This window comes from Oncorhynchus mykiss, chromosome 1, assembly GCF_057628025.1.
Source record: "Oncorhynchus mykiss isolate SJ-2025 chromosome 1, ASM5762802v1, whole genome shotgun sequence".
Lineage (NCBI taxonomy): Eukaryota > Metazoa > Chordata > Actinopteri > Salmoniformes > Salmonidae > Oncorhynchus > Oncorhynchus mykiss.
In genome coordinates, this window is record NC_143022.1 from 35,601,020 (window position 1) to 35,615,374 (window position 14,355).

Here is a 14,355-nt window from a genome sequence, read left to right on the forward strand (position 1 = left end):
ATGGGACTCCCAATCACGGCCAGTTGTGATACAGCCTGGATTCAAACCAGGGTGTCTGTAGTGACGCCTCTAGCGCTGATATGCAGTGCCTTAGACCGCTGCGCCACTCGGGATCCCCTTGCCTTGTCTCTTAGATCATTCACAGCTTTGTGGAAGTTACCTGCGGCGCTAATGTTTAGGCAAAGGTGTGTATAGTTTTTTGTGTGCTCTCGGGCAACTGTGTCAAGATGGAATTTGTATTTGTGGTCCTGGCAACTTAACCTTTTTTGGAACACCATTATTTTTGTCTTACTGAGATTTACTGTCAGGCCCAGGTCTGACAGAATCTATGCATAAGATCTAGGTGCTGCTGTAGGCCCTTCTTGGTTGGGGACAGAAGCACCAGATCATCAGCAAACAGTAGACATTTTACTTCAGATTCTAGTAGGGTGAGGCCGGGTACTGTAGACTGTTCTAATGCCCTCGCCAATTTGTTGATATGTATGTTGAAGAGGGTGGGGCTTAAGCTGCATCTCTCTCTCTCTCTCTCTCTCTCTCTCTCTCTCAGAGTGTAATCTGACCATCTGTGAGAGTGAGGCTCCGCCCTGTGAAAATGGGAACCGGCTGGTGATTGGTTACAGTGCCTTGTCCTGCTGCCCAGAGTACCGTTGTGGTAGGTACTGAACCAAAAGATAATAGCTTTAATCATTCACTGGTATTGATAGGTGTGGTTTAATAACTGAGTCCTTGTTATTGGTCTGTCTCAGAGTGCGACCCCCATGCCTGTCCCCCCGTCACCGCCCCTGAGTGCAGAGAAGATCAGTTCCTCGTGGAGGTCCGTGAGGACAACTCCTGCTGTTACTCCTTCCTGTGTGGTAAGGTCAGACCTTCTACTGCTTCCTGGGTCGACCGTCTCCGTCCAACATTACTGTAGCTGAACTTTGGGTAGATGTTGCCCTTAAGTAGAGGACCGACGATCGGCCAAAAACAGTCAGTGACCAACGGTGTGTGTTTCTTCTCTCTGCAGTGTGTGAGTCATGTATCGAGCCCGTCCCAGCCTGTTCCGATGGCGAGATATTAGCTGTGAATCTAAACACCACTAACAGCTGCTGCCCTCAATACCACTGTGGTAACACACACACATTCTACTCTACACACTATACAAGCTGTACAGACAACACACATTCATGTACACACACACACACACAGGGTTGATGTTTACAGCAGTGTTCTCCTGTGTGCAGTGTGTGATGTGAACCTGTGTCCTGAGTCGTCTCTGACCTGCTCTCCTGGCCTGTCTTTGGTCCAAACCACCCACCCTGGACACTGCTGCCCCGACCACCGCTGTGGTACACACACACAAACACACATTTTTTCATACGCAATAGTTGCACACACACATCTAAATGCACACACATACCATCATGCCCAGAACTGTTTCTTTGAAAAATCTTGTAGTCCTAACAGAGCATGGTTCTAGGCCTCCAGTTCTGTAGTAAACAAAGTCTCTCTTCTTCTCTCAGAATGCCAGTGTGAGGACAGCTCTCTCCCAGTCTGTCAGGTGGTGAGTCAGTCAACTTCAGGAATATTCCTGTTTGTGTGTGCAATGTGCATGCGTGCATGTGTGTGTGTGTGTGTTTGTGTGTGTCATAGTAACGTCTCTGGTCTCTCAGGGGGAGGTACAGGTGGAGGTTCCAGACAGCAGAAGCATCTGTGGCTGCCCCCGCTACACCTGCAGTAAGTACACACACATACACACACACTATGCACAAACACACCCTAGGCTACTAACCCCTGACCTCTGTGTGTAGAGAAGGCAGAGGTGTGTGTGTTCCAGGGAGTCACGGTGCTGGGGCCAGGGCAGAGCCTGATTCAGTACTATGAAGGAGAGCTGTGTTACACCGTACACTGTCTGACACACCGTGACACACACACCGGATACTACGCCATGGACGTGTCCGCTGTCAACTGCTCTCAGAAGTGTGGCCCGGTATGTCTCTCTCTCTCTCACACACACTCCAAACTTCCATCCTGATCAGAGTTACGTAAACCCTTCAGACCCCTTTCTGACTCCTCTCCCCCTTCTGACTCCCCCCTTCTGACCCCCCCTTCTGACTCCCCCTCCTTCTGACTTCTCCCCTCTTTCTGACCTCTCCCCTCTTTCTGACTTCTCCCCCTTTTTCCGACTTGTCCCCTCCTCTGACTTCTCCCCCTCTTTCTGACTTGTCCCCTCTTCTGACTTCTCCCCCTCCTTCTGACTTCTCCCCTTTCTGACTTCTCCCCCTCTTTCTGACTTGTCTCCTCCTCTGACTTCTCCCTCTCCTTCTGACTTCTTCCCTCTGACTTCTCCTCCCTTCTGACTTCAACCCCTCCTCTGACTTCAACCCCTCCTTCTGACTTCAACCCCTCCTCTGACTTCAACCCCTCCTTCTGACTTCTCCCCTCTCTTCTGACTTCTCCCCCCCTTTCTGACTCCTCTCCCCCTTTTAACTCCCCCTTCTGACTCCCCTCCTTCTGACTTCTACCCTCTTTCTGACTTCTCCCCCTCTTTCTGACTTGTCCCCTCTCTTCTGATCCCCCCCTATGACTTCTCCCCCTCCTTCTGACTTCTCCCCTCCTCTGACTTCTCCCCCCTTCTGATTTCTCCCCCCCTTCTGACTTCTCCCCCCTTCTGATTTCTCCCCCTCTTCTGACTTCTCCCCCTCTTTCTGACTTCTCCCCCCTTCTGATTTCTCCCCCTCTTCTGACTTCTCCCCCTCTTTCTGACTTCTCCCCCCTTCTGATCTCCCTCCCCCCTTCTGATCTCCCCCCCTGCTGACTTCAACCCCTCCTTCTGACTTATTCCCTCCTCTGATTTCTCCCCTCCTCTGACTTCTCCCCCTCCTTCTGATTTCTCCCCCCCTCCTTCTGATTTCTCCCCCCCTTCTGACCTCCCTCCCACCTCTCAGCACCAGCTTTACGCAGCATCGTCAGATCCTCAGGTGTGCTGTGGCTCCTGTAAGAACGTCTCCTGTTCCTTCAACATCCACAACAGAACCACTGAGGTCTTCACTGTGAGAACACCCCCACACACACACACACACACACACACACACACAACCTAATACTGCCAAACAGACACAAATAATCTACCTAACACACAGGACAATCCTGGATGGATAACTTTGACGGTGTGTGTGTGAACAGGCGGGGAGCTCCTGGGTAGATAACTGTACACGGTACGACTGTGTGGAGACGGCAGGGGGAACCGTGGTGCTGGCCTCAGGGGTGGTCTGCCCCCCCTTCAACGACACAGAGTGCACTCAGGTAAACACACACACACACACACACACACACACACACACTAACATTCACACACAATGAGGTCTGTCTGTAACTTTTTTTCAATCATTGCAGAATGGGGGCGTGGTCCAGAGCTATGTGGACGGCTGTTGCAGAACGTGTAAGTGACCGATCACATTTGCTTCTCATATGCTTTCAGCTGTCAATCACAGGGGTGGGCAGGGCATTGCCTGGCAACGGTTGGGCTTATTGGCTGACTGGTTGGGGGGTGTGGCCTGTAGCAGCCTAAAGCAGAGTAAAAGCTTGTGGTTGGCTGGCAACAACCAGCATGAATCACTACACTACCCAGCAGCCTCTGCTGTAGGGGTGGTCCTAGATCTGCCTGATGGTCCTGATACACTGTCATGATAATATTGACGAAGGATTTTACTGTTGATTGGAAAATACTTTATTTGGTGGATAAATTATCATAACTCACAGTTATCTGGAGATTAACAGCATGCAAACAGTGGTCCGTCCTACCACTCCAATTTTCTTTTAAACTCAATGATGCTAATGATAAACTGTAGCTAAACAGACTCTGTAAATCCATAAAATACTTAGATGTCCATAAGAGGAAGGCAGTTTGTATTTTAAGTGAACTGCAGTGTTGGAAAAAGTATCCATTTGTCATACTTGAGTAAAATTATAGATACCTTAATAGAAAGTTACTCAAGTAAAAGTAAAAGTCACTCGAGTAAAAGTTTCGAGTAAAAGTTTAAAAGTATTTGGTTCTAAATATACTTAAATATCAAAAGTAAATGTAATTGCTCAAATATACTTAAGTATCAGAAGTATAAATCATTTCCAATTCCTTCTTTTAAGCAAAGCATATGGCACCATTTTCTTGTTTTTAAAGTGTATGGATAGCCAGAGGCATACTCCAACACTGAGACATCATTTATAAAAGATGCATTTGTGTTTAGTGAGTCTGCCAGATCAGAGGCAGAAGGGATGACCATGTGTTGTCTTGATAAGTGCTTGAATTGGACCATTTTCCTGTGAAGTACTTTTGGATGTCAGGTAAAATGTATGGAATAAAACTACATTATTACTACTTAAGTAGTACTTTAAAATATTTTTACTTAAGTACTTTACACCACTGGTGAACTGTCCCATTAAACACAAATTGTGCATGTAAAGGTGAAGAACACAGACCCAGTCTGCTCTCCCAGTAATACAGCAGCTCTGCCTCCTTGTCCGCTTGCCTGCTTTACCAGTTTGGCCAATGGGAATGCTTGTTTTTGTTACATTTTGGCCAATGGTGATGCTTGGTGTTTAGTTTGGTCAATGAGAATGAGCCTTGGTGCATCAGCGTGTAGTAATCCTGAGTGTTTGGCCATCTGGCTATCTTCCCCAGTCTCAGAGAACATTGTCTGGCTCCCATGGCTGTGCATGCCACTGCGCTGATTCCTCTGTGTGTTTTCAATGTGTTCTAAACCAACGTTAACCTGTGTGTTCTCCTATCGTTCTCCTGACGTTGTTGTTCCTGCCGCTGCTCCCAGGTTCTGGAGTCGGTGTTATACCGTTTACCGTTAACCCCGTAACCCCCACTGGTAGTACTAACTGTGACAAAGGTACCACGACCTCTCACCTTTCATCTTTAACCTCTCACCCCATAAACCTCACTGGTAGTACTAATTGTGACACAGGTACCACAACCTCTCATCCTTCACCTATCACAGTGTGTGTTTGTCTAGTCCTAACCCTACCACACCATACATATAAACTACAGGTCAAGGTTCACCTAACATTCCTCAGGACAAAACCCCATTCCAATGTGTCAACATGTTATTGCTGTGCTGAATCCTCTATGTGAGTAAGAATCATCCCCATTCCTTCACATATACAGAGAGTTTGGCCAAGTGTAGAGCTGGACGCCATGTTGCTACCTCTCAACATTCCATCATCCCCCACCCCTCTGCCCCCTGTGTCTTATCCCCGATTGGCTAGAGTGAGTTTAAGTTCAGGCCAGTGGCCAATGGGAGCTGGGTCTCTGGCATGAGAACTGCCCCCCAGTCAGCTGGCTGTCAATTAAACTGAGCCCCCGCTGCTAGGCAAAAGAGTCCTGCTCAATAGGCCTTTTACTGTGTGAATGACAGGACTCTGGGGCTGAAAGCTGTGTGTGTGCTTGCGTGTATCTCAGCGTTTCCTCTGTGTGCATGTGTGTTTAGGTAAGGAGGACGGTAAGATGTGTAAGCGTGTAGCAATCCGAACCACCATCAGGAAAGACGACTGCAGGAGCAACGCGCCGGTAAGAGAGAGACAGTATCAATAAGATGTTTTTTTTATGGAGTATAAAATCTTACCACCCCTCTCTCTCTCTCAGTTGACAGTGTATTCGTGTGATGGGAAGTGTCCGTCTGCCACCATCTTTAACTTCAACATCAACAGCCACGCCCGCTTCTGTAAGTGCTGCAGAGAGAGTGGACTACAATCCCGCTCCGTCACCCTCTACTGTTCACGCAATGCTACCCTGGTGGACTACAGCTTCCAGGAACCTCTAGACTGCTCCTGCCTATGGAACTAAAGAGATCTACTGTAATCCAGGGGTAGGCAACTAGATTCAGGAGGATGGTCGGGGGCATGGAAAATAATTACTGAAGAAGGCTGTAAAGACGAAACATCTGTGTACGCTATCCCTGATGCAGTAGAAAAATGTAACATATTGAATAATGAAGTAAGCTTTATGCAACATATTTTGTGAACCCATTACACCTCTTTGTTTGTCTGAATTCACAGGTTTTATGCACCAGACAAGCTTCTGGGAGAGCGTGATAGTTCTCTTTTGATTAGTTACACTGCAAATTGACCACAACTAAGCCAAAAAATAAATGCTATTTGAAAATAACAATCATTTCATACATTGAGACACGTCTTTTTTTTGTGGGAATACTTGGGAACATTTCCTAAACTAAAGTAATTTTTAGCTGAATTCCTGGTGATTTTACAGTCTTTTTTAACGTAAAACTAAAGTCTATCTACCCTGATCTAGTCAATGTGAGCTCCAGTATGGTAAACAGTAGGTTGGACGGAGGATGGAAGGTTAGAGGTCAGACAGGTGACGCGTCCAGGTAGGCGAGTTCTTTAGTCTTCCTTCAGTCTGTTGTTGAAGGGTGTATGCTGGCCTGTTGTAGTGACCCTGTCATTACAGATGTGTAGGGCTGTAACCAGTTCCTCCTGTACTATGATAACACTAGTCTTATCTGTACTGCTGTAGCCTGCTCCTCCTCGTGTGTAACACTAGCTAGTCCTCTCTGGCTTTATAATGTTCAGATCAGTTGGTCCCAGCTGACAGGCTACTGCTGATTTAGTATATCAGTGATCTAGTTCTCTCCTGATGACTGACATGTTGCTAATATGCCGCTAATATTTGTCTTAGAACAAAAAAGATTCATTACAAATGTAAAGCTTTTATACAAAATTATTTGGATTTAAATCAATTAATTATTAATCCACCTAAGCATCTGGAAGTAGATGATCTGTAATTCTACAGAAGGCTGTATCTGCTGTGTTGTTTATTGTGAAGCATTGTGCCAGTAATCATACAGTATCTGCTGTGTTGTTTATTGTGAAGCATTGTGCCAGTAATCATACAGTATGTGCTGTGTTGTTTATTATGAAGCATTGTGCCAGTAATCATACAGTATGTGCTGTGTTGTTTATTATGAAGCATTGTGCCAGTAATCATACAGTATCTGCTGTGTTGTTTATTGTGAAGCATTGTGCCAGTAATCATACAGTATCTGCTGTATTGTTTATTGTGAAGCATTGTGCCAGTAATCATACAGTATCTGCTGTTGCCATCACACAGATGTTACCACTCAGAATAGAACAATAAAATACTCAACAGTGTCTGACTGGTTGGTGTTTTTTTGCATGAATGAAAAACTTTCCATCCTCCTCCACACACACACTCCCCTGCTGACTCAGTGTGTTCAGTGCTGATGTGTGTTTGTGTTTCTCTGGCCTGGTAGTGTGTAATTATTGTGTGGGGGTCTGTGTAACAATGTGTGTGTATATACACTGACTGTACAAAACATTAGAAACACCTTCCTAATATTTTGCCCTCAAGAACAGCCTCAATTCATGGACTTTACAAGGTGTTGAAAGTGTTCCACAGGGATGCTGGCCCATGTTGACTCCAATGCTTCCCACAGTTTTGTCAAGTTGGCTGGATGTCCCTTGGGTGGTAGACCATTGTTGATACACACAGGAAACTGTTGATTGTGAAAAACCCAGCAGTGTTGCAGTTCTTGACACACTCAAACTACCTGGCACCTAATGCCATACCCCGTTCAAAGGCACTTAAATCTTTGTCTTGCCCATTCACCCTCTGAATGGCACACATACACAATCCATGTCTCAATAGTGTCAAGGCTTAAAAATCATTCTTTAAACTGTCTCCTACCCTTCATCTACACTTATTGAAGTGGACATAAATAAAGGATCATAGTTTTCACCTGGATTCACCTGGTCTATGTCATGGAAAGAGCAGGTGTTCCTAATGTTTTGTACACTCAGTGTATAATTACCATCTAAATAAACCATGTTAATGACACTTCGTCATCAGTAAAATACCAGTGACCTCCACCAGGAAGAAGTGAAGTATTGAAGAGGCAGGAAACCACATTGATCCGTCATTGATTACTGATTGATCGGTAAATTATTCATTTTTTTATCATTCACACAGACCACTAGCTCACATTCAACTACTCGCTGTTCAGCTCTCAGCTCTCTCTACACCCACTCTCTCTCATACACACACCGACTGTTTTGATCTGCCGTGTGGAACACACAGCAGTGGAGTTGGTTAGCAAATCACTCCATCAGTACAGCCCAGAAATGAATCGACTGAACAGTGGGTGTGTGTGTCTGTGTGAGAAAGAGAGAGTGGTCATAGATGCCCTAGAGAATAAATCTGCAAAGAGGCTGAGGTGTATGGAATGTTGTCTATCTGGTCTACTTTAAGTTCTTTACTTTCTTTCTCCCTATCCTTCTCTCTCCCTCTCTTTCTTTCTCCCTCTCTCCCCAGGAGTTGCTCTCTGTGTGGCTGCAAGCCTGGTTGTCATAGTAACCGGCTCTTATCCCAACAAAGAGGAAAGGGCGGCAGGGCAGAAAAAATTGGGCTGAACGACACACAGACTGATTGAATTGGACTGTGCGTGTCTTCACACGAGGCTCTGCTTCTCGGTATGCTGCTGCGGAGCGCTAAATTCAAAGTTGTGTTGCGTCACTGGGGAGGACTCCTCGGTACAGTTCAGCTGTGATTACACTCCTCCTCCTCTTACACAGAACTCTGACAACCTCAGTACTCACTGAAGCCACTGGACATTACCTCGCTCTTCGGTACATAGATGAGATATCCAAACAGACAGGTTTTCTGATTCCAAAGCCATATTGATATTGGATGTATGCATGTTGTGGTACTATCTTTAGAGGATGGTGCATGTCACTCCTGTTGTGCACTGATGAGAGGACCAGGCTTCCCAATGGATGGAATGGTGCGTGTGTGGCTGCTGATAGGGTTCATCCAGGTAAGACACACACACACAGTTTCTAGCTATTAGTTTTAGGTGAAACAGTTATCCATCACAACTCTCGTTTAACAGTCTGTGTAAAAGTTTCAAATGTGACACCTATAGTCTGAGCGATTTATAGAATGTCTATGTATAGAACGTTTCTCTTTCCCCTCTCACTCTCCCTCTCTTTCCAGGTGGTCAGTTTCTCGTGTCCAGTGCGCCGAGTTGGCGGTCGTGGTTGTTGAGGTTATGTTTGGCCGCTTCCCCTCTGGTCCAGACTGCTACACTATCTCCTACAGAACGGCACACAACCTCACGGTCAGAACCCACCCACCATACAACCATCACCCAACCTCACGGTCTTACCACACAACCACTGGACAACCACAAACATATCGCAACCACTAAACCACTCTCTGTCCTCGCCCCTTCAGGTGTGGCTTGATCCTATTGGCCGCTCTGAGTGTTCACCTGACTGCAGGCTGCTGCTGCAATTGGCTGAGGAGCCAGTAGGAAGTGACATCACATTGAACGCTATAAAAAAAAACGCCACACTGGAGACTAAGACCTTTCATATTGGTGAGCCTAACCTTGACCCCTGACCTCTATGGTCCTGTTATACAACATAATTTAACAGATAATGGATGAAAAGGAATGGTTTACTGTTTCACAATTAGACTTGTGCAGTTGTAACAGGTTCGTGTGCGTGTGTATGTGTGTGTGCGTGCATTTGTGTTTGTTTATGTGTGCACTGTGTAGCTCCTGTCCCCCTCTCCTCTCTCCGTGTCGAGGTGACCACCACCAGTGCTTTGCTGTCCTGCACCCTACAGAACCAACAGACTCTCACTGCCCTCACTCTTCACTATCATGCACACCAAACACACACACACTGAACACACACACACTGACCACACACACAACTCCTCGTACGCAGTGAGAGGTCTGCAGCCTGGAGCACACTACAGCATCACAGCAGAGTTGACCACGCCCTTCACACACCTCAACATCAGCCTCACCCAGAGACTACACACCACCATGGAGACAGGTATATTTTTACATTTTTTCCCTTTATTGAGACCAGGACTCTTTCATAAGGGAGCCCTGTATATACAATGTCATGAGACAAAATCACAAATCTAATACAATATAAAACAAGTAAAATACAACATTCAAGAAAAACAATGGCATTCCTCAATAAGAAGGTTCCCAATCAGTATTTGAAATTGCTCGAGCAACACCAGAACATCCAGTTGTAATGTATTTTGTAGTTGGTGCCAGCAATGAGGTGCTTTAAAACTAAAAGCGGATTTACCTAGTTCGGTGGAGACCCGAGGAACCTCAAGAGTTAACCAACCTTGTTAACGGGTTTGGTATCTCATATTTTAATAGTGAAGTTAGGTGAGTTGGAATGTTGTGTAGTAGAGCTTTGTAAACAAAATGGGAATAATGAAGTGATCTACGGGACTTTAATGAGGACCAGACAACCAGATTCAAATTCACATCAACTGTATTATCCCACCAGGGGGAAACTCATTTGGTCATGTGCTTGAAAAGACAGTAGATAAAACATGACAACACAAAAACGACACAATAGAATTTAGTCCGAGTGCTATAGCTGCACATTAAAAATGAAAGTGTACACGAAGGACCAACAGACTATCTATTATACAGCTGTCGGAATAAACCAGTCCCCATATTTATCTGTTTTGATTTTATTTTGAAGAAGTCTCTTTCCCCTTGTCCGGCTGCTGCTGAACTGAATTTTAAGTGAAGGGGATGAGTACTGCAGGTCGTGTCCCAGTGTCCCTGTTGTCCAGAGGGCTGAAGGTGCCAGGTCTGTCCCCAGGGAAGATCTACTCTCTGTCCCTCAGAGCCTCTCACCTCGCTGGGGCCGCTTGAAGCCTTGGGAACACGCACATCACTCACACACGGCCCCTTACCCCTCGGAACATCACCATTTGCAATGTGACAGCCAGTCAGATCACAGTAAGCTGGACGACCCCAGACTCCCAGCATGCTGTGCAGTGGGGCTTCCTGGTTTGCTGGGGGGATGTAGCTTCAGGCCAGGAGAGGAGAAGGGGCGTGGCCAGCAGTTCCAGGTCGACTGTGATTGGAGGACTGGAGGGGTTCAAGAAGTACAGGGTCAGAGTTAACTCTGTCACAGAACTTGATGTGGCAAGTAGTGGAGGAACTGACCATACACACTGGTATGAAACTCTGTGTTCGTGTAATTCTTTAGGTGTGCTTCTGCGTGGTTGTGTGTGTTATAAATATATTGAGTGTGTGTTTATGTGGTTCTGTACAGTATATTGACTGTGTGTGTGTGTGTGTGTGTGTGTGTGTAGCGCTGAGCCCCCCAGGTGGTGTGTATGTTTCTAGCAGAGGGGAGAATCTGACAACGTGTTGGCCGACCCTGTCAGGTGTGTGTGTGTACTTCTGCCGTCACCCAGCAGTGTGAGAGAGGGCTCAGTAACAGAGTCGTCAGTAGAGATGCTTTGGGATCCAGCCCCTGGACATGGACACACCTATGAAGTAATCTGTCTCGACTGTCATCACACGCTTATGGTACTTCTGTAGAGTGTGTGTGTGTGTTTATAAAGTGTGTGTGCATGTATACTGTGTGTATGTGGTCGAGTATCTGTATAATGTGTGTGTATGTGGTCGATTATCAAATCAAGTGCCATGTAGACTAAGAGTGAAATGCTTACTTAAGCAGCATTTTTTGGGCCCTTCCTAACATTGCAAAGAGAAAACAAGAGAAATTATAGAAAAATAATAACACCAGGAATAAATATCCAATGGGTAACGATAACTTGGCTATTTACACGGGGTCAGATGATTGCAGAAGAACGGCGTAAGGACTTCAGGAAACAGCAGAGGGAACACCCCCCTATCCACATCGATGGAACAGTAGTGGAGAGGGTAGTACGTTTTTAGTTCCTCGGCGTACACATCACAGACAAACTGAATTGATCCACCCACACAGACAGCATCGTGAAGAAGGCGCAGCAGCGCAGGACCTCAGGAGGCTGAAGAAAAACAGCTTCTATCTCAAGGCCATCAGACTGTTAAACAGCCACCACTAACATTGAGTGGCTGCTGCCAACACTCTGACTCAACTCCAGCCACTTTAATAATGGGAATCGATGGGAAATGATGTAAAATATATCACAAGCCACTTTAAACAATGCTACCTAATATAATGTTTACATACCCTACATTATTCATCTCATATGCATACGTATATACTGTACTCTATATCATCTACTGCATCTTTATGTAATACATGTATCACTAGCCACTTTAACTATGCCACTTTGTTTACATACTCATCTCATATGTATATACTGTACTCAATACCATCTACTGTATCTTGCCTATGCCGCTCTGTACCATCACTCATTCATATATCTTTATGTACATATTCTTTATCCCCTTACACTTGTGTCTATAAGGTAGTAGTTTTGGAATTGTTAGCTAGATTACTTGTTGGTTATTACTGCATTGTCGGAACTAGATGCACAAGCATTTCGCTACACTCGCATTAACATATGCTAACCATGTGTATGTGACAAATAAAATTTGATTTGATTTGAGTCAATGTGCAGGGGTACGAGTTGTTTGAGGTAGATACAGTTGAAGTCAGAAGTTTACATACACTTAGGTTGGAGTCATTAAAACTTGTTTTTCAACCACTTCACAAATTTCTTGTTAATGAACTATAGTTTTGGCAAGTCGGTTAGGACATCTACTTTGTGCATGACACAAGTCATTTTTCCAACAATTGTTTACAGACAGATTATTTCACTTATAATTCACTGTATCACAATTCCAGTGGGTCAGAAGTTAACATACACTAAGTTGACTGTGCCTTTAAACAGCTTGGAAAATTCCAGAAAATTATGTCATGGCTTTAGAAGCTTCTGATAGGCTAATTTACATCAATTGAGTCAATTGGAGGTGTACCTGTGGATGTATTTCAAGGCCTACCATCAAACTCAGTGCCTCTTTGCTTGACATCATGGGAAAATAAAAAGAAATCAGCCAAGACATCAGGAAAAAAATTGTAGACCTCCACAAGTCTGGTTCATCCCTGGGAGCAATTTCCAAACGCCTGAAGGTACCACGTTCATCTGTACAAACAATTGTGCGCAAGTATAAACACCATGGGACCACGCAGCCGTCATACCGATCAGGAAGGAGACGCATTCTGTCTCCTAGAGATGAACGTACTTTGGTGCGAAAAGTGCAAATCAATCCCAGAACAACAGCAAAGGACCTTGTGAAGATGCTGGAGGAAACAGGTACAAAAGTATCTATTTCCATCGTAAAACGAGTCCTATATCGACATAACCTGAAAGGCCGCTCAACAAGGAAGAAGCCACTGCTCCAAAACCGCCATAAAAAAGCCAGACTACAGTTTGCAACTGCACATGGGGGCAAAGATTGTACTTTTTGGAGGAATGTCCTCTGGTCTGATGAAACAAAAATAGAACTGTTTGGCCATAATGACCATCGATATGTTTGGAGGAAAAAGGGGGAGGCTTGCAAACCGAAGTACACCATCCCAACCGTGAAGCAATGGGGTGGCAGCATCATGTTGTGGGGGCGTTTTGATGCAGGAGGAACTGGTGCACTTCACAAAATAGATGGCATCATGAGGCGGGAAAATTATCTGGATATATTGAAGCAACATCTCAAGACATCAGTTAAAGCTTAAAGCTTGGTCGCAAATGGGTCTTCCAAATGGACAATGACCCCAAGCATACTTCCAAAGTTGTGGCAAAATGGCTTAAGGACAACAAAGTCAAGGTATTGGAGTGGCCATCACAAAACCCTGACCTCAATCCTATAGAAAATTTGTGGGCAGACCTGAAAAGGCGTATGCGAGCAAGGAGGCCTACAAATCTGACTCAGTTACACCAGCTCTGTCAGGAGGAATGGGCCAAAATTCACCCAACTTCTTGTGGAAGGCTACCCCAAACATTTGACCCAAGTTAAACAATTTCAAGGCAATGCTACCGAATACTAATTGAGTGTTTGTAAACTTCTGACCCACTGTGAATGTGATGAAAGAAATAAAAGCTGAAATAATTCATTCTCTCTACTATTATTCTGACATTTCACATTCTTAAAATGAAGTGGTGATCCTACCTGACCTAAGACAGGGAATTTTACTAGGATTAATGTCAGGAATTGTGAAAAACTGAGTTTAAATGTATTTGGCTAAGGTGTATGTAAACTTCTGACTTCATCTGTAGGTAGGGTGAATAAAGTGAATAGTCAACAGGATAGATAATAAACAGTAGCAGCAGCATATGTGATGAGTCAAAATAGTTAGTGCAAAAAGGTTCAATGCAGATAGTAAAATAGTTAACAAATAGCTACCCGGACTAACTATTTAGCAGTCTTATGGCTTGGTGTAGAAGCTGTTCAGAGTCCTGTTGGTTCCAGACTTGCTGTATCGGTACCGCCTAGTATAGAGGTCCAGGATAGCAAGGGAGCTCGGCCCCAGTGATGTACTGGGCCGTAT

General features: G+C 45.1%; 2 protein-coding genes across 2 annotated transcripts in view; both read left to right on the plus strand.

Moving 5' to 3' along the window:
• Window positions 1–7,149, plus strand: part of LOC110532237 (otogelin-like protein) — a 70,756-nt gene extending 63,607 nt beyond the window's left edge. The window contains exons 44-55 of the mRNA XM_090229993.1: window positions 548–652; window positions 747–854; window positions 1,007–1,108; window positions 1,224–1,328; window positions 1,503–1,543; window positions 1,653–1,716; window positions 1,791–1,969; window positions 2,928–3,032; window positions 3,166–3,285; window positions 3,376–3,421; window positions 5,475–5,554; window positions 5,630–7,149. Coding sequence (XP_090086119.1) covers window positions 548–652; window positions 747–854; window positions 1,007–1,108; window positions 1,224–1,328; window positions 1,503–1,543; window positions 1,653–1,716; window positions 1,791–1,969; window positions 2,928–3,032; window positions 3,166–3,285; window positions 3,376–3,421; window positions 5,475–5,554; window positions 5,630–5,830 — 1,256 coding nt within the window. The 3' untranslated portion in view covers window positions 5,831–7,149. The remainder of the gene's footprint in view (window positions 1–547; window positions 653–746; window positions 855–1,006; window positions 1,109–1,223; window positions 1,329–1,502; window positions 1,544–1,652; window positions 1,717–1,790; window positions 1,970–2,927; window positions 3,033–3,165; window positions 3,286–3,375; window positions 3,422–5,474; window positions 5,555–5,629) is intronic.
• A 1,643-nt stretch (window positions 7,150–8,792) lies between these two features.
• LOC110521642 (phosphatidylinositol phosphatase PTPRQ) overlaps window positions 8,793–14,355 on the plus strand; it is a 58,160-nt gene continuing 52,597 nt past the window's right edge. Inside the window, 3 exon segments of the mRNA XM_090184325.1 lie at window positions 8,793–8,837; window positions 9,039–9,140; window positions 9,257–9,401. Of these exon segments, the coding sequence (XP_090040451.1) occupies window positions 8,793–8,837; window positions 9,039–9,140; window positions 9,257–9,401 (292 nt within the window).